Source organism: Scardinius erythrophthalmus (genome assembly GCF_964197995.2).
Source record: "Scardinius erythrophthalmus genome assembly, chromosome: 9".
Classification (NCBI taxonomy): Eukaryota; Metazoa; Chordata; class Actinopteri; order Cypriniformes; family Leuciscidae; genus Scardinius; species Scardinius erythrophthalmus.
This window is the reverse complement of record NC_138229.1, coordinates 22,229,923-22,257,288: the sequence shown is the minus strand read 5'-3', so window position 1 is coordinate 22,257,288 and position 27,366 is coordinate 22,229,923. Positions and strand designations below refer to the sequence as shown.

The following is a 27,366-nucleotide window of genomic DNA, read 5'->3' as shown; positions in this document are numbered from 1 at the left end:
CTCAAGAATTTGATGTTTATTATTTGAAACATGGGCAGATTTTGTCCACACTGTAGCTTCTTGGGCTATATGTAAACAAAATAAGAGGATCTCAACATACGAGACCAAGATAACCCATGCCTTTATGTACAGTCAACCTGGGAGGATACAAAATGCAAGTCTTCTCTCCGTATTTAATCATTCACAGGTATTTCACAAAGAAAGGCAATTAGGAAGAAAAAAAAAACAAGAAAGAAAATTAAATCATGTAATCCAATAAAATACGTTCTAGTGATTTGGTGTCCCATCTACTCATGTATGCAGTTTGACATCAGAAGGCATCTGAGTCTTACTTCATAATTGGCACATTACAACATTTAGACTGTGTTGACAGTGAAAGAGAGAGAAAGGCATGAACAAGGGTCATGGTCATGTTTTTAAAAAAACATGCAATCATCAAATTATTTTTGATTTTAATCAGGATCTAAATTGCACTTGATTTTGGTCATCAACAGCAGCTTAAATATTAAAGCAGTCTGTTCCTCTATTTTTGTCTACATTGTGAATTGAATGTTATGACTGGCTCTCTCAGTTCTTCTTTAATCTTTGTTTTATCAAAATGTGCTAGAAGTGTCAAGTATATTTCAACAATGAAAGCTGTGAGAATTCTCCATCCTTTTTTCCCCCCCATCATCCAAGGTTTCAGTTTAAATGTAGTCATTTTTGTTTGGCAAAATTGCTAATTTTAGGCATCGTTTGTACACAAGAACAGAGGACTAGAAATACACAAGACTTAAACGCAGTATTGACAAGACTGAAACAAGCTGGATAGGAGTTGTGATGAAATGGTAAATTATGTAAATCTTTTTCTCATTTAATAATTTTTTAACAAATGTTTTACAAGCAAATCAGAAAAAAATCAAACATGCATTATTTGAAGTATTTTGGCAAGAATTTGGCTTCAATCTCACAAGAAATGTGCACAAAGTCTGTGTCTTTAAGTGTGTAAATAAATTTCCATGTGATCATAGGCTGTATAAAAACATACAAGTTGTTTAACTAGGGGTATTTAGACTTTGGTTAGGAATAGAATGTCTTGCAGAATAAAAGTCTATTAAAAACTAATGATTTATAAATATTAAATCAAGCACCCCATTTTTGCCTGATCTTATATAGGTTTCTCCAAACAATTAGAATTAAATAGCTAAAATAATGTTTCAGATGTTGGAAAACGATGTTAAATTCATTTAACTAACTAACTAAAATAATAAAAAATAAAGCTTTTCTAAAGCAAGTTGCAATGAGATGGTTTGCAGACATTTACCATTGGTTCTAATTGGTGACAATTACATCGTCAAACACATAACATTGTCAGTTGCTTTAAGGTTATGCGATTATTTAAAACCATAGGTGTCAGTAAAATACATGTGAACAGGAGAGACAGATTTTTAATCTAAGCTGCCTTAACGGTATATTTTGAAAAGTGCAAATGTGAGCCACAATAATGTCTTCCATGAGCATCTCTATCTGCTCTATCAGATGTATTCTCTCAGAGAAGATCCTCTCATGATTATAGAAAGATTTGTTTAGTGTTAATCCTATTTTTTACTGATTCATCAATCACTTGGTCGAGAAATTCATTTAGGTAGAACAAGGAATGCATTTAACAAACAACCACATTACTGCACCGCTATATTTTCAACTCTAAAAATACTATCCAACGTTAAAAAGGAATCTCTGTGTAAAAAATAAATGAAATAAAACGAAAAGAACACACACACACACACACACACACACAAACACACGTTTGAAAAACCATCCATAATCCATTCGTCACATTTGCACTGAAACATGCAAGGTTTAAATCTCAGTCCTGTCATACATTTGTGCCTACCACAGCATTTAGCACTCAGTGCTGTCATTTCAAAATCAAAAATGCAGCCTTTCGGTAATGTGAAGACTTCTGGAAGCTCAGATTTCATTAAAATGAAGAAAGTGTTACCAGCTTGAGTAGAAACAATTACTTTTTGTATTCCTTCCTTCCTATATTTCTTTCATTTGTATCCTTCCTTCCTTTCTTCAATTCCTCTTTTCCTCCACCCTTCCTTTCTGTCTTTCCTTGCTTTTCTAACTGATGGAAGTATTGAAAGGCTTTGGAAAATAAGAGAAGACTGCGACAGAGTTAATGGTATTTGTTAAGACAGACGAGTTAAATGTCTTCAAGAGGAATGTATCTGAAAAAGGAATGCAATGCTTGTGTTAACATTGTACAAAAACTCGCTCCAAAATTTGTAAATGGACAACCCTCCACAATCTATACATTCAGGCACTGAAAAAAATAACATGCCAATTTGTAACTAAAAAAGGTTAGTTGCACCCAATTTCCCTTAAAGGAGCAAGGGAACTGAATCCTTAAGGTTGGCATTCCTGCATTATTCTACTCAGTAGTAAGGTCATGTGCTCCTCCGTCTCCAGCTGAACGCTGAAGTGATCGCAAAGCGCCCAGAAGCGCTCTCGGTGCTCATCCTGGCACAGATGTCTTATAGGACCAGTGAATCTCTTCTATGTGGGTGCGTCGCTCCTTTGTGGTCTACGTTGGTTTACCTTCCTGTGGACCCCATGATGTCGCAGTTTGAAGGACCAGTTTCCTGGACTCACTCTAGCTTCCTGAACTCAGTCTTGTAAATATATGAGGGCTTTACAAAAAAGCTAACTTGAACAGCCATACAATGGCTAAACATAAACCATATATCTACTATTTTTGAATTCTTCTCTACTTATTAATACGAGTCCTCAATCTCGGCTTGATCATCTTACGTGATTAAGTCTGAGACCTTTGGAAGCGGCGAGGGGGTCCAGGTCGGCGTTAGCCACTGTCAGAGGAAGTGTGCGGGGCAGTGGAAGGGGAGCGACGTCGTCTGGAGGGGGTCCAGGAGCGTTCTGAGCCCAGTGAAGCGGGGCGGAAGCGGTGCATGAAGCCATCCAGGAGGTCCTGCTGCTGCTGAGTTATGGCTTGGGAGATCAGACAGGGCAGAGCCTGCAGGCTGCCGGTGACTGCGTCCAGTTTGTCCTCCAGCGTGCCAATACGCTTGTCCAGCTCCTCGCTGCGTTCCTGCAGCTCTGACACCAGGTCATACATCACATTCTGTGTCTAAAAGAGAGCACAGAGAAAGAGTGAGATCGAATGAAATCAATCAATATCAACCCATCCATCCATTTATTCCTACATCTCATTTAGTTTAAATATTTGGTTTCACTTTATTTTGATGGTCCATTGTGAACATTCTGTTGACTATAATTAGCGTTGCACCTACATGTCTACTAACTCTCATTAGAGTGTTAGTCGAGTATTAGTAGACTGGTAGGGTTAGAGTAAGTTGACATAGTTGCAAAGTTACTTATAGTCAGTAGAATCGCTGTTGGGGGACCAACAAAATAAAGTTAGCAGATATTAAGCAGACACTCTACTAATACTCCAATGAAAGATAGTTGACACATAGGTGCAACGTTACTTAGTCAACAGAATGTTCAAAAGGGACCATCAAAATAAAGTGTTAACATTTTATTTATTTATTTACTTTAGTACTACCCTTTAGAAGAAACTCGTAAGTTTCCCAGACACCAAAAACAGGTGCAATTTACCCAGATCATCAAAAGTTTTCATTTCATTTATTTATTTCACATTTCATTTGATTTTCACATTATGAAGCCTTTAACGTACCTTCGCCAAGTCCACCAGAGTGTTGGCCTGGTCGTTGAGTTTCCTCTGCTCCATTTTCACACTGCGGAGCCTGGGAGGAGGCAGGGTTATGGAGGGATGGGGGGTTGGGAGGAGGGGGACGTTAGGGAAGAGTAACAGATTCCTGTCAGGAAGACTTGATAAGGATGAAGGATAGAGAGAGAGTGGCCTGCATGCAAGCATTCACAGTCCTGTTTGCCATACCAGTCATGCAAACCCAATCTATGAAATGTAAAGAAGAGAAAACTCTTAACTTAACGTTCAAACATGACACATCTCCTTTTGCCCCTGCAGGCACGCGTCAACCATTCACAAAAAAAGCCATCCGAGAGCCTCGTTTGTGGATGAGGTCAAAGGAAGTGGCAAACAGCTGAGGTAGAGGTATATGTGACACCGCTGAAAATGCTTGTGAGAATGGCATTGCTTGCTGTGGGCTTGCTTCTGAACAAAATTTTAAAAGAATGTGTTAATGAAGTTTTTTTTATTTGTGCCATAGCAACTATGAAAGAGTACAGGGATGACTCTGACCATGAGGAGACATTGTAAGAAAGGCTGCCTTAATATCCTGCCCGTTAAGTGTCGTAATTAAAACAATGCGAGTCTTCCGCTCCGATTTGTCATTCGTTAGCTAAATGCCAAGCTTTGAAAAATGTTAGCTTTTTTTTTTTTTGTCTTTTCAAGCTTACGGATTTATTTTGGAGTATCCAAAAATAAAAATCTGGAGATGCAGGACATGGTCAGCATTCTTTCTAATGCAAAAACTCCATATCATCTTGCATCAAAGCCCTGGATGACCCTAAATGTCTTTAGCTTAAGTTAGTGCCTGAGGTGGAAGGGAACACGACATCAACCGAATACATGCTTTATCAATAGACAAAGTCTATAGAGGTTAATTGCAAGACTATTTAATGAAAGTCAATCTTTAAAGGTGCTGTTTCTGAATGTCCTGAACATCCTGTCCCACATACTGTGCTTTGTTTTCCTCTGGACACATGAGGCGGGGCTATCAATGCAAGTTAATACAGAGATTTACGCTTTTGAATAATGGATTTGGTGCAAATGAACAAATCAACAGTTCCAAAGATGCTTCTCCTTCAGAAGGTTACATAAAACCATACAGCATTAAGTAATGTTGCATCTTTTTCATTCTAGACTTAGAATGGAGAGAAGCAATATAGGTAACCAAAATCGGCATTCAGCTTCCGACTCCATGCATATGAAACAAAGACAGGGAGGATGTGGGGAGAAAAACACAGAGGACAAAACTTACTTCTGAGCTCTGCAGTGATAGAGCAGAACGAAGACAAAACACAGTTTAAGTTTAGAAAACCACAACATATACACAACATGTGAGCCATTACACTGCACTAACCATAACCACAACGTAAGGGTTTGGGGAAGGAGAGGGGAGAAGGACAATCATCACATTACAAAGAATAACATGCTGACTGATTCTCCTGAGAAGGTTCAGAAATCAATCCCAATGTCTTTGACACTTTTTTGACAAGAACTTGTGATGCAATATGGGCATCAATGATTTTGGTAACTGGATTACCAAATACCTTCCGCTTCTTATTTAACGTGACTTTAAAAAATATACAACAGTTCCTTAAAAAAAGACACAAAACCAAAACGTTCAAAACATGAAAGAGTAGTTTCTCAAATTAGTGAAGACAAACAAAACATACAGTTGAACAGCCATTATAAATGTATATCCAAAATTACCACATTTTAACTTTTAATCATACTGATCGTTCAAGGGACAATTAATCATAACGGCAGTTTATCATTAATAAATAGCCAGCAAAAAATCTGAATTGTATCAACATTTTGCTTACTGGTGAATGGCCTGCAAGAACTTGCGCTGATGTTTGCGCACTTTGGCATGATCTATCTTCTTCACTAATTTTGTGTGTTTGTAGATGAGCCATGTTTCCCTGAGTACATTGGCAGCTGTGTTCTTTACCTGGAAGAAAAAGATGAAAATTCAACATTACTACAGAATTGCAATACATGACCATTATGCATTTTCCAGAGAAACTGGGAAAGTAAAAAACAAAAAAACGAATAAAACATCAGGATTGTTTAAAGTACATATTATTTTTTTTAATAAATACTCTTATCACTTACTCGTTTACAAAGTTGGGTGTCCATCATGAAATTGTGGACGTGTTTCTCAGCTTTTGTCAATTCTAACTTTCTGGCCACCACCGCGACTACAAGTGCAGTGCAACCAGCTCCCTACAGGAAGAGATAATGAATAGTACCTGTTTTCAACATAAATATTACCACTCAAAATGGGCCAAAAAAAGTTAATTTCACAAATGCAAACTAAATTTTATTTGAAATACTACATTTAAATATAATTCCTTTTTTAAAGACATACCATGATTCCTGTAAGAAGACAGACCCCTTTCCCACAGTATGTATGAGGGACCATATCTCCATATCCAATTGATAGGAAAGTTATGGAAATTAGCCACATAGCGCCAAGAAAGTTACTAGTGACTTCCTGTTTGTCATGATACCTAGAATAGTAAGAACAGAACAGGCAAAGAATCTAAATCAGGCTGTGGAAAAAAGGCTAAACGTTTAATTATGAACATTTTGCCCATCTGACAAAATATATGTAGAAATAGAATTGGGTAAAATTAAATCTCAACATCAGGTCTTTGATGCTTTTTCCCCAATAAAGACAACAATGGAAAAAAAACCCCACAAACTAATAGAAAAATGACCAAAAGCAGTAAATACCGGACAACATCTAATATTATTTTAAATATTTACATGGTAATGTTTTTGACCATACAACATTCTGTACCTTCACAGACTCAAAACAAAATGCTCAATGTTCTGCTGGAAAATCTATAAAGTGAAAGCAATAATAAATGAAAGAATGAATGAATAAAGAAAGAAATAATAAAATTCAAAGTGTTTAAACATTTATGAAAATTAATAATTCCTTTAAAACACAAATTATTTTGTATTTTCAATAGGAAATTAAACAACCACCACAAATGGTCCAATAAATCCTCTGTTACTTTTCACTTTGCATATCAGCAATGCTTGACTGTGAAATGCAGTCCACAAGTCAGTGGAAGGATGATGCTATAGAAATGTTTAAAAATCCTCAGAGACCAATTCAAATGACCTAACTTATTGGTCCCCAGACTAGACTATTGCTAGCAGCTCATCCACATATCTGCAGGAGGTTGACCTTTTCAGCAGCCTGTCAAAGAGGAGCTAAACACAGGTCAGAAGACATTTATCTGATGAGGAATATAACAAAACAAGGCCCAGGCTCTTCAACGGTCATTTTGAGTAGCCGGACTGAACGAAAGTGACCCACAATGTTAATTCAGTATCTAATCAAACACATTTAATACATAAAAAAAAAGTTAAATGTTCCTCAATATCCCCTCTAAGACTGAATACTCAAAACACAAGAGATGACATGCCACCATCAGTTGCACCTGTCTACAGCACAATTCATCTCTGTAGTCATGCTCTAAGAGCAGGAGCGTTGTAATTGTTTTTATTGTTCAATGTAATGGGAGAGTCCCGTTATCACATGCGAAAAGCATAGTTACCATGCAGGCATTTTAAAGAAGAAATCCACATCCTGCATGCTGAATAAGCCAGTATATTGAGAGCAAAAATGCGAACCCTATAGTAAAACAGTATATGCAAGTTGATCACAGTATATGCAAGTTGTTAAAAATTTGTTCTAGTGAGGGATTATTCACAGCAATTAGGATGTTTGCCCAGGTGCTACATAACTATTGTAAAACAACGCACAGTGCTGGCACAAACCATTCTCATATAGGTTTAGTCATTTTCAATGATCTTTTTTGAAGCTGGTGTCAGATCTCAGAGGTGAACAAGTCCTTGGCATACCAGATTATACTCTCGAAGAGCTCTGGTAAAGACCCTCTTTTACATCAGACTTGCATTCTACAATTATCTTAACAATATGCTTGCTCCTAGAAATCTATTAGATGCTAATAATTCACATGGCACAATTTTGGAAAGAGGTCGTGTCCTGTGAGGTCTGTTTGGACACATGAACATGAATATGCAATGCAAATTTGATCATGACTATGCACACTGTCTTCATCATTAGCTTGCCTTTGTTTTGACAGTGAAGAAGTTGATTAACATTTCCCTCAATGCTGGTAATCGAAAGCAAAAAGCTACATACTGGCCTTCTAAAGCTCTCAATATACTGTATGCAATACTGGCATAAAATGGAGAAGAGCTGGCACCACCTTCAACTTAGATCAGGAACTCTATCTCAAAAAAGATGTTTCCCCAAATACCCCAGTCATATCCCAATTTCACATAAAAACCCATACAGTTGATTCGTAGACAAATTCACAGAACCCAGCAATCCCATACCTTTAATGACTCGTACCCTGACAGCATGGTTTAAGGATGCAATGATGGAGCAAATATAAAGCCACTTAAATGTATTTACCTATCAAAATGCAGGAATACTGATTTTTGTGTTATGGCCAATCATTAATAAATGGGCAATAATAAAATTCTGTAAGACGTTTTAAATGCCTCAAGTGAATTTAGGCATCACATCATTAAAATGCACAGCATGAAAAATGGATATTCAACATAAAATTTGCTAAAGATTATATTTAACAGTGTAATTAAATTAGTAATTATTATTGTTTTTACAGAAAATTTAAGCGCGCATTAGATGATGGATATCTAAGGGAAATGATTATGCACAATGAAATATTCAATATATCGTGATTCAATAATAATAATAAAAAAACACTAACATTGGTTGATAACCAATACAATACCAATATATTGTGCAAAATCTAAAAATAAAAATAGGGGAAATAAGTATGCACAATTAAATATTCAATATAACCTGATACAAATACATAAAAAAATAAAAAGTATCAACATCAATTGATAACCGATATGGTATCGATGTATTGTTCAAAATCTAAAAATTAAACAATAGGGTAAAATAAGTATGCATAAATACATATTCAATATAGACAGATACAAATAAATGAAAAAAAAAAGCACTAACATCGGTTGACAACCAACATTGTACCGATTGTGCATCCCTAATGTTAATTAAGTCTCACACAGAGGCAACGCCCAACAAATATAATACCATAGTTTAGTCCCCCATTCCCTTACATAGTAGTTCACTTCATTGTCCGCTCACACTGCAAGTTACAGGCCTCAGTGTGACATTAAAACCAGACAAGGTTCAGACACAATATTACAGTTCTCTGGAGGAAGGTAAGATGCTTTGGGCACAAGTTAAACCGTCATCAGGACACGTTTTGTAGAAACAGTCCTTCTAGCACTGACTAAACATATATGCTGTCAGTGAGCTGGTGTTTATTCATCTTCTGAATATCCATCCTTAACACAACACTCCAGTAACTGTGTGCACTAAAGACAGCATTCATGGAGATATTGTGGAGCATCTTGATCAAATGGAAGGTATTGTACTATAATGCACCTTCTCATATACTCTATTTCCTATCCAAGAATATCATGCTTTTCTGCTATTGTACTTTCAGCTACACGAAAACGTTATCTTTGAGAAGAAGATAAAGATGGAATGATGCATGGAATTGTACGTACATTTGGGGAAAGGGCCTAAGAGAAGGAAACTGCCTGACTCATGCAAAATATTCAGGGAAAAGTGGGCAGGGAGGGGGCGGAAACAGGGCCAAGAGATGTGAAGCGATGAACAGGGGGTGCATGAATTCAAGTGTGAATGAATGATAAGCCAACGTTGCAAATAGCAGCAATGTTCCTCCAATGTCCCAGCCCTTCCTTCATTTTCCCATCCCTCCCATTCCAGACGGACTCCGTGCTCGTCCAGTCTCACACCGTTCTGCCCTTTGGGCTGGCCAGTGTGCTTAGAGAAAAGAAAAAAGTGCAGTAAAAGGTCCAATTTAGCAGCACTTTGGAGAAACAAGCGCCTCTTTTGAATGACAACAGAGCAGTAAACATGAAGACTACCATGCTGTTTCATAGTTTACCAGAAGTGGGTACCCAGTAGTCTAGCATTCCGAAACCTTGCTATCTCTTGTCTCTGAGGAGACTGTGCTAGAATGGACAGCAACATTTCACCTTTATGTGCTCAATTTGTCATCAATAAGCGGCCCAGTGTTGTTCAACTGCTTGCACACATTTTCCGTGTGGTAATCGTTTAGATTTAAGCTAAACAAATGTGCGATCAAACATTTGACCTGACCTGTTATAGCAACCTACATTTGAACACTACAAAGATGCAAAGAAAAGCACATGTATCAGGTAAAATTCAAAGGTTTGTTACACAGGTTTTGCTGAAGCTCTCTTTTGTGCTGGGGCGTATTACAGTTCAATAACAGCTGCTGAAGGAATAATCGGGGGGGGGGGGGGGGGGGGAGAGTTGCCCTCAGGCCTGTTTGTAAAGGTGATTTGAAGGAGCTGCTCCATTTTAACACAAACTCCCTCCTCCTCCCTCCCTCCTACTCCTGAGCACTTTAGAAAGAGACGCTTGATTCACAGTGCTGCGCAAATCATAGCTTTTAAAACCATTAGTGCATTTGCTATCAACATACTTCTCCTTTGCGGATGGTGCCACATTCACACATGTTTTTTTCCCTTCGTTTTTACCAATAAATTAATCTAATCGAGTTTTTATTTTTCGGTCAGAGCTGCTGAATCCCACCCCCTCCCCCCTCTTAGAGCAGCAGTGGCACCAGCTCAATGAACAATGATAGGTTTTCCACGGCTAGAGAACGAGGACTCACATGGCATCCCTATGGAGCAGCATAGAGGGGAAATAGAAAGTACAACAGTGAATTATAGTCACACACACACACTCGAAACCTCCCATTCGCTCATACAGACACGCACACGCAACGCAAATTACTCACGCAAGAAAAAACCAGAGTGTGGGCAGCATCGTGTCGTGCATTGCAGCCGATGAGACTGGGGTGCAGAGTGCTGGGTAGTGGTATGGTGTAACATCAAAACCTTCACCTCGTTTACCACTCCAAACTCTTCATTGTTGCCTGTTCAGTCTCTTGTAAACCCACCAAAGTGAAATATAGCCAGAGACTGATCCTTTTGTGAACCACCTTTCAGAGTGAACCATCTTTCTGCCACAGAGATGAGAGTTACTGACACCTCTTCTTGTCATCTCTTTTCTTTTGCAAGGCATTTCTTTGGCTTAGATGGAACAACTGTGTTTATTAGGGCTATTAGGGCTGGGTGTCAATACATATTTCTCAGTTCAGATCAATTTTGATTCACAAGCACTCAATGCAATTCAGTTTGATAACAATTTTGATTCTTTTTTCATTTGATCGCGATTCATTTGGGGATATATCAATTATAATTTCCATTTCGCTAATACATGAAAAAATTCACTGCATGTTTTTGATTCACTCAAAATAATTGATTTAAAAGAGTCATTTGTTTGTGAATTTAACTATACTGGATATTATTGCAGTCCAACTCACTACACAGCCTTTTTAACACATTACATTCACTGCAAACTGGTAAAATATAACTTTCCAATATCATGATTGTTTAAACGAAGATCGCAATTAATCTGAAAATAAATACTTTTACTTACCCAGCCCTATTATATAAGCATACTTAATTTCTACTGCCTCATTCACACTGACAGCTTTTTGTACCAGCTTTTGAAAATCTGACTACAAATTAAATGTATAGCCGTTAAAAATGTCAGTTTTCTTGCTGCAGGGGAAAACGTTTGGATATTATTTGCAGCAGTGCATAAATGCGTCATATCATGAACAAGACGAAAGATTATAAGCGTATGAATCTATGAATCAAACTAATGTAGAATGACGTCAAGTTCTGGATCGGTTTTCCTCGCATGATTTTTTATTGTATTGCTGCACGTGGGCAAATGCAGATCATATAGATCAGTGAAATCACTCACAGTAATATTAACGTCTTGGCTATAGTCGACTACAGCATCTCACAGGAGATGAATCAAGTGCATCTCCGCCGTACTCCTATTGGTTGTCACCGCATTGCATCACCTCATTTCGTTTGCATAGAATAAACATTACTTAACTTTGTCATATCGCTGGAGATTTGCAGTTCTCACTGAAAACCAATAACTTACAGTTGGTTTGTCGTTGTGAGTTGCTGGCGGTGTGAATGAGGCTTAAAGAAGTTTCTGCACAGCCCTATTGATTCAGATATGTTTGAAAGATTAATTCTGCTTAAATTAATTCTGGTACAAGGCATGTGTTGGAGAGGTAAAGGTGAGGAGAAGCAGGTAACGCAGGCAGGAATGGCAAAGACACAGTACAGATAAAACAGTTAATGATCATTGTCTTTTGAATCTAACCCATTCATCATCACAGTGCTGCTTTAGCCCAACAAGACTGTGTATGTCCATTTCCTAATGTGCATTAATATGTCGAAATCTACACTGCCTCATGGGATGAGATCATGATGATGCAGTTTTTTGAAGTGGGTATCCTCGAGGCTCCTCAAAATTACCAAAACAAACCATTCCGCAAACAAACAATTAAGCAGTCATGAATTATTTAACAATTGCTAATACAGCTTACAAAACATGGACTGGGATTTGTGGTGCAATCGCAGAGCTGATGGGAGAAAAGCTCTTCATACAGGCAGAGTGAGGCTGTTGGAGATGCTCCTGGAGGGAATGAGTGAGTGGGAGATGCAGAGAGAAGAAGAGCGAAAGACAGAAAAATAGAGCGAGAACGAGTGAAGGGGAGGGGTGTAGCTGTGTAGCTTGGGATCACAGTCGCTGTGGTGCCATACCTCTCACAAACCCGAACGGTCCAGGCCGCGATGATCCAGGAGGAGATGCTGAAGACCAGCAGCACGGTGCCCGGGCAGATGGTCATGAGGGTCTTCATGACGAAGCGTGTGTTGAAGTTGATCTTGTTGAGGGCACCTATACTTCGCGAGGATGCGTCGGTGAAGAGCTTGCTATGAAGGAGCATGACCCGGCCAATCAGGTAGAGGCGGAGGAACATCGGGATGGAAAGAATGATGTCTACGTCGGCATCGGCCACAGAGGGCACGTAGGTGAAAGCCAGCCGGGCCGTCCATGTGAACACATACTGGCCCGGGATCGGGTGAATGGCACACACCAGCAGCTCCAGGACAATAAAGAAGATGCGCTCATATGTCATGGCTATCCTCCAGTCATCCGCCCCATTGTCCACCATGAACAGCTGCAGGGAACAGGAGAAGAACGGGGTGTATTAGCAGAGAAGTCGAGAGGAACTCTCTGTTCCTCTGGAAAACACATATAAGTGGATGTAATGTCAGGTGATGACAAAGGTGAAGTGTGCCATTTTTTCAATGGTAAAAAACTTATTCCAGCTTAATATGAAGAGACAATTATAAAACCGCGCTGATTCCCTCAAAAAGTGTAAACACTCTGTAATAAAGGAATTGTAAAAAAAAAAAAAATAAATAAAGGCAACATGATGGATTAAGAGTTGTGTCAGACTACTTCATTAATTCAATTTTAATTCATCTAAATACAAAATCTTGTTCAGCCCATAAACTCTTGTCAAAGCCAGCGTTATTATAGTTGACTAAATCTAAAACCATTTAGAATCTGTTACTTCAGATCAAATATACAGTAGTGCAAAAGTCTTAGGCACATTAGTATTTTTACCCCCCCAAAAAATGGTTTTAAGCCAGTTATTTCTATCTTTTGCTGTAGGAGATCTGATCACACCATCATCGAGTCCATCTGGGCTTACATGAAGAAACAGAAAAAACAGAGACTAAATCCAGAAGAACTGTGGAAACGCTTGAAGAAACCTACCTGCAAAGCGACAGTACTATGAAAGGTTTTAGGTACTTCTGTAAAAATGCTGTAAAGTGAGGATGCTTTCAAAAATAATGCCAGGAATAGATTTTATAAATCAATTAACTTCTATTAACTAAATCAAGTCAATATTTGGTCTGACCACCCTTTGCATTTGAAACAGCTTTTTTTAGGCACAATTGCACATAGTTTTTCAGGTAGAATTGCAGGAAGGTTTATTCAAGCGTCTTGGAGATGTTGCCGCAGTTCTTCTGGATTTATTCTGTCTCACTTTTTCTGCTTCTTCATGTAAATCACAGACCGACTCAATGATGGTGAGATCAGATCTATGTGTGGATCATACCGGCTGCTGTCAGACTCCTTGTGCATACAAAAATCTCACTAGATTACTACAGTTTGGAAATGTAAACTAATATTTCCTTCGACAGTAAAACTACAGCAAAAGATACAAGTAACTGGCTTAAAAACATTTTTTTGGTGAAAATAATAACGCACCCAAGAATTTTGCACAGTACTGTGCATTAACTGAAATAAAAAACCTTAAACATTTTATTTCAGCTAGTTGCCAAGGCAACATTTCTCATTTTACTAAAACAACTAAAAGTAAAACTAGTAAAAATGACACAATACATAACACAATTACTAAAACTTTAACTAAAATTAAATTGAAAATGGAAAATATAGCCTAAAAATAATACAACTTAATATTAATAAATCCTATAATAGCATCTCAGTGATTCTAAAATAAAAATTATGGATTTCAGGTTCATCAAAAATGTAATTAATACAATTTTTGTTACAACGATAAATGTGTACGTTTTCTTTATCAGCATTTTACACATAAATCTCAACTGTGTATAATGATTAAATCAACAATAACAGGATAAAAATCAGCATGAATAGCAAAACAATAATACTATAACAGTAACAATAAAGTGTAGCCATGCTGAAATGTCCAGCACAATTCAATGTCATTACTTTGGGGGCGGGACTATCAGTATGGCCAGCCAATGGCAGATAGGGGGAGTGCTTTAGAAGCCTGCTTGAAAATGTTTTTGAATTCTGTTTGTTGATGTTAGTGGCACAAAAATGTACACATTTCACCTTAGAATTATCATTAACAGATCATTCAAATACAAGACAGTCAAGTTTTTATTCTTTATAATCAAGAACTAACCTGTATTTCCCGAGCGTGGTACATTATTATAAGACCAAGCAAAATAACAGTGGAAAGGCTGATAAGGCATTTCAGTGCAAATGAATATGAAGATTCCTGCAGCAAGAGAAACAAAACACACCATCAGTATGACCATACATAACCACAGTCTTTCAGCTTATGCTAAAGTTATGAAATCATGCTTACTAAATGAAACATTTTTGGATGAATAGATGCTGTCTAAACCATCTGCGTCACACAATACACTGCATTGCTTCACCATGGAGGAGTTAATCCCCACTGTGTCAGAAAAAAAAATCACTTTCCATAATATTCCCCATGGCAACAAATGAACCTCATGCATTTGGGAACCAAACCACCTGATTAAGTTTGATATTAGGTTTACTTTCGGCATAAACTCCCTATGACATACAGTACATGGACAATCACGCTATGCACGTGGGTGTATTTGATGTGAATACTTGAACATGTTTTTCGGCACTGTCCTGTCATCTCAGCTTAAATGTGTTGGTGGGAGTGAGGGACTTGTTAGTTGAAATGTTAGTGTTGTACAACAGAATGAGGATTACAGATCAGCATGTTTCAGAGACTGATAATAAACGGAAAGGTATAATGTAGTTCAGTACATAAAATACCCATTTAGCCCATCCAAGCATATCAGTCAATATTGAAATACAGTGAACCTGTATTTTTTTATGTTACACTTAAAAGCTAGTAATTTTTTGTTAGTTAAATTAGTTTTTTAGCTTACTTTGATGTTATGGTAGGTACAAAACCGGCTATTCCTCTGTTAAACATCTGTCATGTCAAAAAAATGACTGACTTTTTTTAAAGAAACTAGCTGTATGCAAAGATTCACAAATCAAAATTTTATGTTCTGTCAGAATGAGGAAGTGAGGAAAGTGTGCATAATTTATGTAACCACAGAAAAGCAATTAAAAGATTCAATTTTAACAGTGAAATTAGACTCCCTTCTACCTTACCCCTTCTAATTTAACCCCAGGTCCCAATGGTCCCTCCAAGAAAAAATTAGGTCTGAAATTGTTATAAATTTCCCGTGTGACAAATTACACAGTAAACTAATTATTGCACCTGTTGGTCACTGGAAGGTTTTTTTTTTTTCAAAGGTCAGATTCCTAACAAACACATCTTGAGCGACTTTCTTTCCTGCTGACATTCACATGCCATTGTTCCTCGCTTTTCTTTTCTTTTCTTTTCGTGCAAGATCAAGCCATGTGATAATTCGGTTAATCCAGCTGAATGTGACAGTAGCAGTGTAGCAGTTCTCTCCCACAGGGCTAGAAATAGCACAACCATTACAAAATCCACATCTCAAGGGAACTGAGTGGTCACAGTACCAAACACCTCATTTTGTGGTCCCCGCATTAAGAATCGCTTTGGGAGTTTTCTGTAATAGGCCTACCTCAAAGTTTATAGCATTTCAGCCCTCCAGTACTGCTTGTGAAAAAGACTACAAAACAGTAAGGAGATGAGAAGAGCTACATCCCAGAGTAGATCGATGCGGTTTAGAGGACAAATATTAATATGATATCTGTATGTACTACAATGATGGCTATTTATGCCAAAGGTTATGAGGGATGACATGAGGAATAGTGGGCTCCAAAGGACTGGGACCACAAGTGAAAATTTCACTATTTTACATTTTAATATTAAGATTTCTTTATTAAAAATTATATTATCAGCGTAATCATTTGCTTGAAAATTTTAATTGAAAATTGAATCATGAATTCCAGAATGTCTTTTTGTTTGTCCTTTTTGCTGTATTGACAGCAGCGCTCAAGTTTATAATTTCGCAAAATGTATTAATTTTTTTCATGTACAAATGTATTAGTAACCTATACATAGTGCATACAATTACTTATTACTTATTTATTTTAGATTTATCTAGATCATATCATTTCTGTTTATTTTTAGGTTGAGATTTTTAATCCCAGAATTTCACTGTGGTCTCAACCATTTGGATCCCACTGCTTATCATGTGCATATTTTGCGCATTTATGGGGGAACATGAAAAGAGGAAGCACCTACCTTGGTGTAAACCCCCCAGGATAGTTCAGTCTCAGTTACCATGACAACGATCCCAAACATACCGAATATTAGGGCATAGTCACTTAGCCGCTTGCGCTTCTCAAAAAGTGCCCTCCTGTGGCCCAACTTGTAGCCAATATCTTTATTTTTTTTCTGTGGTGCGTTGCCACTCTCTCGGACCAGGCTCTCATTGGACGCCTTGCTGGGGTCCTCGCCACCTCCCTTGGAGACGACCACTTCCAGGCCGGAGCTGTGAAGAGTCTGGAGCGGCTGGGTCTCAGAGTCATGCTCTGCTAGGTTGCGTCGTGACGCCGCCAGGCTGCCCAGTGGTCTTACCACTCCTCCATTGTACTTGCAGCTGTTCATGGCTATCTGAGGGAGTGAGTGACTGCTCTCAGAGAGGGAGGGCTTGGATCCAGCATGGCTCAGCTTTGTTCGCTCAGCATGTGCCTGTCAGCAAAAATCAAATACAGACAAATAGGTGTCAGCAGCACATACACTGAAACCCAGCATTAATCTACTCTATTGGCCCTGCTCCATGACCGGAGTGTCCCGAGGTTCATTTCATCAGAAACCTACTGTAGCATCTTTACACCTCAGTGTATCGCAATGACTAAATGTAATTTGGACAGTAAACAAGTATAAATCGATACACTTTAATATAGTTGTGTGTGAATGATCTAATTTTATAATGAGCAAACTGTGAGGTCTGATAAACTGTCTACTGCTCTGACAATATGGATAAAACAAATAAAAAAAGATAGTAGGGATACCTACTGAAGGAATACAATGGCAGAAATTACCCACACAGAACAGATGTGCAGCAATCGTGATGGTTCGCGGCTAAACATCCCAATATGGAGAGGTATAATGACGTTTGGATGTTTCACTGTTAGCCTGGAGTGAGGAGTGGGCTTTGTGAAAGCTGTGGTACTGGTGTTCTCTCACACTCCTGGATCCAAGTTTCTCTCACAGGTAAGCAAACAGTGGAAAATAAAGTGGAGCTAAAATTGGAATACTCGCAATTAGGCCCGTTAAGATCATGAATTTTGTGCTGACGATTAACGTTTTATCTGTTTTGTTCATGTAAGCCTAATTTATTATATTTGTATATTTTCAGCGTCTTGGAATTATATAATAAGATTTTTAAGGTAAAATATTTAAATATTAATATATAAAATATAATAATATTTTGTGATAAATATTATCACAGTTATCCAGCCATCTCAAATAATTGCGATTATTAATTAACTTATATACTTAGTGTTTATAAAGATAAGTTTTATTTGTTGGATGATGGAAAATCTAAAATTAAAAATCGAGGAAATAAGCATGAACTAAATATTCAGTATTGGTCAATACTGATAAATAATAATATTGATAATTTAAAAAATGTCTTCACGCTCATGTACTGAACATCAGTGCTACAAGAAATCATCACAGAGATTACAACAGAACAGAATATTCGGGTCTTTTCTGTAGCATTGGTTTGGACCTGCTCTCTACATTCTTGAACAAAAGAGAAAAAAAAAAGGCAAAATCTTGCTTTAGCAGAAACTTCTTCACAAATTAATGATGTTGACTACAAATATGTGTTAGCTGTCACCTCACATTTGCACTGGGTAATCAAAACCCAATATATTTCCAAAGAACCTATTCATTAGCGCTCATTTTCAAGCGGTTCAAATGGCTATTGAGGAAACAATGCAAATTCAAGACTCAATCCAAACTGAAAACATTGTTTATGTAATTCTAATCAAATGAATATGGAATAGATACTCTGATTACAAACAATTCGACTGTTGAGGAATGTAAAATATCATCCAGACATCAGACACTAAAGATATGTACACATTTGACCACTCCAGACACGTTGATGCATCCGCCATCTTGGAGCAGTCAACACGCCGATGCTGTCATCACTCACAGTAAAAATCAATACGTTTTCCAAGATGCCACAATATTGTGCAGCCTCTAAAAACCGCTGAGATTTAGGCCACATCCACACAAAGCCAGAGCTTTCCCTATCCAATCTTTTTTTTCCTCATTCTAAAAAAAAATTCTGTGAACAAACCCACTCAGAACGAAGAACAAGTAGTATACATGCCAGACCAGTATGTGGCGCTGTACTTTTGCCACAGAGATACACTAAAAACGGAGAAGACTTGGAGCATGCACATAAACCTTGCGCGCTGTATAGAACCAGGGGGGCAGGGTTTTCTATTATTTTGAAGGTACCCCGTGCGCCGCCATTGGCTAGCGGACCCCCACCTGCTGTTAGCATCCCATTGACTCCCATTCATTTTGACGTCACTTTGACAGCGAATAACTTCACATCTGAGGCGTTTAAAGACTCCATTTGTCCATTATTTATTTCTAAAGAAACACGAAAATGTATAAAAGGCTTCATTACCTTGTAGCTTCCGTTATGGCCCCGTAGAAGCAATTTTTGTAAAATTAGGCTAACGATTGCGTCATAACCACGCGACTCTCTGTCGCACAGTAGAGAATTACCGTATGGACAGGAGGAGAAGCTCGCGGGCAATCGGGGGGACGTGGAGGCAAAATGACAAAATAATTAATCAGAATACATAGCAAAAGTTGCTCCTGCTCCAAGCTTATGGACAGTTCCTACTCGCACTCTCCGTCTCTGCAAGTTTCGGAAGGGAATGATTCAGATTTCTCTTGCAACAGATACTAGAAGACAGACGGGTTGCTCACGTCACATCTACGTCGTCAAGCTCAGTTTGAGTCTGCGCAGTAGGCTCGACCCCCAGGAAGTAAGAGTTTCTAATTGACTTCACTTTGTCTCCGTTGAATCCAATGGGGTCGCTGTGTCCATTTCTTTTACTGTCTATGTATAGAACACATATAAAGCTCAGTAGCTTCTTCTTCCTCTTCTTTTTTTTAACAAGAACTTTATTGAACAATATAAACAACAATAAATGGCCTGGTACAAAATATGAAATGTCTTGATTAAGGCATATGAAAGAAAATATAAAAAATAAATTAAATAAATAAAAAAAATTAAAATGCATTCAAGTAAATAATAAATAAAGAAATAAAAGTACGAGTACACAAGCATGTAGTCCGCAGTGTGTTGTTGCTGTTACGTGACGTATCAGTGTCTGACTAGGGTCGAGACGTGGGGTGATGACATAATCGTTTCACAAAATATACTAATTGGCTATACGCACGAAAATGCGAGGTTGTCATTTTCAGATTCATCCACTCTGGGACCCGGTTTAAAAAAATAGCGTTTTCAGGCTCCCAAAAAGCCAGATCTGTCTGGACGACACGCCAATACGATACAAAATGTTTACGTGTACAACTGAATGCGTCTCCGTGTGGACAAGGCCTTAATTTCCCCCAAAAAATGGCATTACATGTTCACAGGTGACATGTTGGTTTGTGTTTTTATATGTATTAACTGGATATTACAGATTTTTCTGCTGAAGACTATTGCAGATGTAGATATTCCTACATGCAGATTACTACAGTTGCATACATAGTCAACTTGCTCTCGAGTATTCACAGACCGGCTTTGACCATTCTAATATTGCGGACGGCTTAGCTTACGTATAGCGGCCAACAGAAGCAGACTCTGAGGCATCTATGTATATCTATGATGGACACACACTTACACAGGCCCGTCACAGTGGCTTTTCAAGTCTAACAACTTGGCTTTACATGCAACTGCCATATCATATCACTTCTTTCCTAGCTATTCTGAACTTAATACAACACCATTTCAAAACACCCCATCAGCTAATGCAAGTTTGAGTGTGTCAAATTTTTAATGTCAGTACTATTAATAGGAGGCTCTGAACACAGAAGAGGCCACTTTGAAAGTGATGGTATTAAAAAAAAATCACTGCGTTAGTGACGGGAGAATATGCCAACAGAATCATCTACCTTTGTATGAAAGCTATAATGCAAAACCACATCACTAGTAGGCATGTTTTCAAAAAGGACACATTTTATACTGGAGGACCAAGAGAGGGTACTTGCAGTGCATTATACAAATTCACACTGTTTGCTTTGCTTACATGCGTTACGCAACCTTTCAGTGTTTCATTCTAACGCAACTAGGACTGACCTGAAAAGGTCACATTCAAAAAGAATTCATCGTAAATATATATATATATATAAAAAAACAATATAAAACCATAACCCCAGTGTACAAACTAGTGTGGAATACAAAAATGATAATGATCATGTTTGCATGCTAATAATCTAGCTAGAGGTTTAGAGACTAAAATAATTTCTTTCCTTTAACATTTTGATTTCAGGTTTAATCATTTCTGTTTAGATGTTCTTACCAAGACATTTCCATATCTTGATATTTGCATATTTAAAAAAACAACTTTCGAATACCAGCTGATGTGAAATGTTTTCTCATATTCTCACTTTAAGCAACACCCTGTTTTACACATTTCCTGTTATAACACTGGCATTTTGACCATTAGGTATCACTAGTGAATGAAAAGTAATAATTCCATTTTCACCAACATCATGCAATAGCCTGTGGGGGTCAACTGAGATTAAACTACGCACTTCCTGACATTAAACGCACAAAGAAACAAAACACAGAGAATGTGCGTACTGCACAAAGACACTGAATGCCTCTGTGATTCTTTTCTGTATGATGGGCTGTTGTGGTTGAATGCCCTCCGTAAAACCTTTAGCGTAAACTGATCCCATTTAAATGGACCTTTTAGACATATAGAGGAAATGAGGTGGCTAGGAAGATAAAGGAAGAATGAAAGACTTTATTAGAAGGAGACTTTAAATGGATAAAGACAGCCCTTTCCTTGTCCTCTTTCTTACATTTGTTTTTCCGAAGCAGACTTTCATGGCTTTTGGAAGAACAGCATTAAACCCTGAGGTGGTAAACCCCTTTATAAACAGGAGAACATCAGTGACACATGCTGCTATAATGAGTTTATTCATTAAAATGATAAATTAGACTTTATCGCTTTTTCTTTTTCCTATGTTAGAGATGACACAAATAATGCAGAGAATTAACACCAGGCCTGTTTTCATTATAGATAAAGAGAAGCCATGGCAGTAATACATTTAGATATTGGTGCTTAATTATATCAAACACTGCCCATAGACAGTTTGATAACAGTGATATTGTGTTAATATGGAGATAGGCCTGATATGACACTAAATTGCTGATTGTTTTCATTCACAAAGTCTTTAATTTTTCATCATATAATCTATTAATTAATTATATTAGAGAGGTTTATCAGATGTTTCGCATGACATTACTCCAACACCAGAGCAGGGATCAGTGAGCAAGCAAAGAGGGGCCAGTGAAAAGGGAACTAAACACTGACAAGAAGGAAGAATAAGAAAGCATTTACAAGTAAACCGCAGTTTTATATATTTTAAGCCTTTCAGAGCACAATGCCTGTGCTTGTGGAACTGTGGTGTCACACGCCACAATAGCAAACTACTATTAGGTTTCAGTTTGTGTCACAGGATATTGTAACTGTATATACTTGATTGGTCCCTCTTAGCCAAAATAGTTTTTGTTTAAGCAATTAGCCAGAACAGCGTGGTTGAACAAAATGTTACAAATACACCGGTAAGTATATCAGCCAACACAAGTAAACAGTTATTTTTATAAAGAGCACCAGAAAAATGCTATGCATGTTGATTCAAAGTTATTTATTAAACAATATCTCACGAAAAACAAATATCAAATTCAGTTTAATTGTCCGAAAAAAAAAAACTACACATGATGTCTTCCCTCATTTTTCTGTTGGGAAAACTGCCAGTGTGTCTGCAGGGTACAGCTAGACACGTCCTGAGTGAGGCAATCGTGATCTGAGGATCAAAGCTTAATTTAATGATACAATTAAATTAAATGGAGCATCAATAAATGGACGTGTGGGACAGATATCGAAGGTTATTTGTTGCAGTTCTTCAGATGAAAAATAATGTAAGGTTTATGTATTCCAAAAGTCCTTTTGTTTGCGTTACTGGAGCAACATGTCTTTCATTAACAACGCTTGTACACAATAGAGCACAGTATTCAAAAGTACTAAAGGTCTCTGACTCCACCCTGCCCGCTAGGTTCTGCCCAACTGATAAGACTCTCTGCCTACATGAATTTCCTTTGTCTGTATACTCTCATTAGTATCCTTCCTTTCAACTATCTAGCATCAGATATCAAGAGTTTTTTTTTCTTTTAAAAGGTCAGTTTATTTTTCTTCCTTTGTTAGCTTTCTTCCTGTCGGACCAGTGCTGCGCTCGGGTTCAATACAACCTTCAAACTCTGAAAATAGCTAAAAAGAAAAGGTCTGTATTTGGGATGATTGGTGAACCGTAGTACAAAATTTTAGCTAAAGTGTAACTTGTTCGGGAAACACATTTGAAAATTCTTTTTATTTATTTTTTAGAGATTTAGTTTTCTATATTATTTTTACAAATCCATTTGGTGAGACTAGTGCACTGTAAAATATTATATGATAAATAAGTTATGACAACATATTTTTTAAATTGCTTTAACTCACCAAAATAAGTTAAGCAATTTTCAACTTTTTTTTATAGGTTATACAAGATTCAACTCATTTTTTACAGTCAGTTTAATGGAATTTAAGTTGAATTGACTTAAACATCCAAGTTGATTAAGGCAGCAACTTTTTTTACAGAAATTACACGGTTAAAAGTGAATTATTAACCACGACACAGAAAGAAGAGAATCTAAACAAATGTGCACAAAAATGTATCCTTTGCATTAGAGATACCTGCGATATGGGGTGTTTTACTGAATGGACAATTATGCTTCTCGATGAAGAACAATGATAAGCCAAAGTACTACTGCAGAAAATGGATTTGTGCTGATTTTGATCTAATCCACATTTTAATCACCACATTATTTGTCCATATATTCTGTGTGTATAAGCCCTTACTTTATGAGCCTTGGCTACTACCACCCAAGCAGATAAGCCACTGTGATTGACCAATTAAAAGGTATTTCAGGAACTGAGAGAGAGCATGAAGCAGAATGGAGACATGAATGGAGCCTCGGTGAGTGGCATCAGATAACAGGGTCAGAAAAATAAATGGAGCCCTGGGAGCTGTTCGAGTCTTTTGAATGATCTGCAGATGAAGGCACTGGCACGGCAAATAATGAGGGCATCATTTCGGCACGCTGTAAAAGTGGCACAGATTTATATAACACAGATTTCTGCAGTGGTTTTAATTCGTTTTAATTCTGTACATGTAAAGAAAGATTGAAGATTCAAAAGAAGAAATTAAGTAGCTGGGTAAATCATAATTGAGTTATGAGCGAAATAGGATCTCATTTCAGATGTTCTGTCCTGTGGCAGACGGGTGCTCAGACTCAGAGGAAACGAAGAGTGAAAATTGATATCAAATCCATCGAAATTCAATCAAAGTTTCAGCGCTGGATTACTTACTATGTCGTTATGCCTTTGTATGGCTGTAAGGATTAGTTGAAATTGTATATTAAGAGCTTAATTGAATTTTCAAATGCCATGATTGTCCAACCTTTTCATAGTTTTTTTTTTTCCTAATTTGAATGATCATACTTAACTATAATTGTATTCATTTATTAATACAGATTTGGGCACTGCAATAAGACCCTTTAAACGAAGAGAAATTTCAAGTTTTGTGTGTGTGTGTGTGTGTGTGTGTGTGTGTGTGTGTGTGTGTGTGTGTGTGTGTGAGTGTGAGAGAGTGAAAGAGAGAGAGAGAGAGAGAGAGAGAGAGAGAGAGAGAGAGAGAGAGAGAGAGATGTGAAAGGCACAGTGGGTTTTCATGTCCGCGTGAGTGTATGCATGAGAAGATGCAGTGTGCTTGATGTCATCATGTTGATAGGCTGCTTACGAATACACGTTTTGGCAAATCAAATTAGCCTACTCAAAAGCTTAACCTCACGATTATTCGCAACATAATAAAAACAACAACAGGCGTGGTCGCATATAACGCAGCGTATTCTATATGAGTGGCATACTGAAAGCTGTGCTGGTGTTCATACATATATATATAAAAAAAACTACCTTGTGTTTGCCTGCTCGATTTTTCCTCTCCTCCTTGTCGTGGGGCTCTGGCCACAGTTGACTGCTGGAGCCGTACGGGGGGCTGCTGTTTTCACCACTAGACACCGACGAGTTTCTCTCAAGCGCGCGCTCGCATTGATACGGCTGACAGAGTGCGATTCCCCCCTCCTGGTACCTGCCGTCTCGCTCACTCTGCTGCCGCTGGAGGCTGTGTTGTTCCTGATGCTGATGCTGCAACAGCAGCAGCTCCTGCTGGTTTCTGCACACTTGCTCCGATCTGCTGATGCAGTAGTTGATGGGCAAGCTGCTGCCCAACAGTAACTGAGCCTGAGGCTCAATTAATTGCCTCTCCTTCTCGGCTTCCTCGCGTGCATTTATCTGTCCTTGACCAGAGTTTGGCAAGAGTAGCTCAAAGGAGGGGTCCCTTTGTTGATTATAACAAGGTTGCTGCAGCAACTGGTTTTGGTCTCGACGCCCCCCCTCCCCGACGCCACGTTGTACAATCTCTTGTTTGTAATTAGCACTCTTTTGGCGCGTATCCCGCGTATAAGAAATGTGCGAAGGCAGAGGCGGCGGCAGCAGATCAGATGGGGAGGGCTGCGGGGAAACGGAAGATTTCTGCTGAGGAGAATGGCTGCTCTGTGAGAGCCCCTCAGAATGACACTGATAGCCAGATGAGGCCCCTGGAAACGGATGCGGCTGCTTGTCGTAAGACTGACGGTCACTGTGCGCTCCCTGTGCGAGGATGCAGCGGCCGGTCAAAGGCAGGCACTCGCCGTTCCTGGTGCCGCGGTCCGGACAAGACTGTACATGTCGGCTATGATGTGAGGAGGTGGATCGCTCCTTTATCGATGGCGGTGGGGGCGGCAGACTAAAGAGCGGGGCGACTGGACTAGATCCTTCCTTCTGACTGTCACGAGCGTCCGCGTCGTTGGTGTGCTGCTGGTGGACAGCTCCCGCGTGCCGATGCCGCATCCCCTCAATATCCGCGTCTTGTTGTGGTTGCTCCTTTGCCTTGCAAAGCACCGACACCCATTCATTGCGACGTACCCCAAAAGAACCAATCTGACTTGTCTCATTGGTGGGCTTGAGCAAGACCTGCCTCGTGACGTCATCACCGAGATGATCACCGCCCTCGTGTGAAAACCGCTTTATGTTTACAGTTGATAAGATTAAACCTGAAATGTGAATTGGGTATTAGCAAGGTCATGCACGCGGCGAAAGCTGAATGTCTTGGCGGGATTTTCTTTTTCAAGCCTTTGCCATTGCATGGTAATATTAAAAAATAACGAGCATCACTTCACATGACAGGTGCACCGCTGTTATAAACTGGTTAATGTTAGGCTACGACATAAAGCCTGTGTCCAAACCTCCGCGTGCATAATGATAACGGAGGGATGAGTGCAACTGGCAAGACAATAGTGAGGCAATATCTGACGGGCATATTCAGTCAGGACGATTGCGAGTATGGCTTTTAATTAAAATTAACATGAAGTTTTAATGGACAAATAAACTGATATGTTTATCAGAATCAATTTAGAGAACATACCCAAAAGAAACTGTTGTTCACAAAGACCAGCCAGAGTTAGCCTACAAATAAAATCTCCAACAACCTCTGTTCACTACTCTGACTGACTGTTTCATAATGTGGAATAAATAATACTTAAAGGTACAATATGTAGGAATTTTGTATCAAAATATCCAAAAACCACTTGCACAGTGTTATATATTTATTTCAATTGTGTACTTACATTATCCTAAATGTTTCCAAGAATTTGTCAATTCAGAGAAATTCACAATTTTAAATTGTCACAAGTCACTTGTCACCTGTCAATGACGTAATATCCGCCATAGTAACTATGGCGACAGACGTGGACTGCGTAACGTCTAGCAGCACTCTGTTGTTGTTTCGTTCAAACATTATGGACCATGGCAAGACTTTGGGACAAAAGGAGAAATAAAACGAGGATCAATATCGGCGTGGCGTTTTCGAGATGCCGAGAGCTCCACGTCCGCGACAAACTTCGACTTGACAGAGATGGCACTCTTGCATGTACTTTATTAGACAGGTTTATTGAGCAAATGTACATAAAACGGATCAATGTTAAATAGCTCAACATGATGAAATGTTAGAATCAGTGTTATTCTAATGTTGATCTAGCTTACTGCTAGGCTCATACAGCCAACAAACTAACACATATAACATTATAACTTTCAACATACTCAAATGCAGCTTAAAGGGTTAGTTCACCCAAAAAGAAAATTCTGTCAGTAATTACTCACCCTCATGTTGTTCCAACCGCGTAAGACCTTCGTTCATCTTCGGAACATAAATTACGATATTTTTGATTAAATCTGAGAGTTGTCTCACTCCTCCATAGGCTTTCAGAGGGACCGAAACTTGCTGGCCCAGAAAAGTTATTAAAGAGATCGTTAATATAGTCCAAGTGACTACAGTGGCTCAATCTTAAGTTTATCAAGCGACGAGAATACTTTTTGTGCGCAAAAACAAACAAAAATAACGACTTTATTCCACTATTCATTT

General features: G+C 38.4%; 1 protein-coding gene across 1 annotated transcript; it reads right to left on the bottom strand.

Annotated features, from left to right (window-relative positions):
- On the bottom strand, positions 1-25,878 carry kcnn1a (potassium intermediate/small conductance calcium-activated channel, subfamily N, member 1a). The gene is made up of 9 exons (XM_081373629.1): positions 24,822-25,878; positions 16,783-17,232; positions 14,734-14,829; positions 12,530-12,948; positions 6,105-6,246; positions 5,849-5,959; positions 5,557-5,684; positions 3,701-3,770; positions 1-3,130 (listed from the first exon to the last, which is right to left on the bottom strand). Exons 1-9 carry the CDS (start codon positions 25,794-25,796, stop codon positions 2,846-2,848), a joined length of 2,676 nt encoding a protein of 891 aa, XP_081229755.1. The 5' UTR covers positions 25,797-25,878; the 3' UTR covers positions 1-2,845.
- Between the last annotated feature and the right edge of the window lie 1,488 nt (positions 25,879-27,366).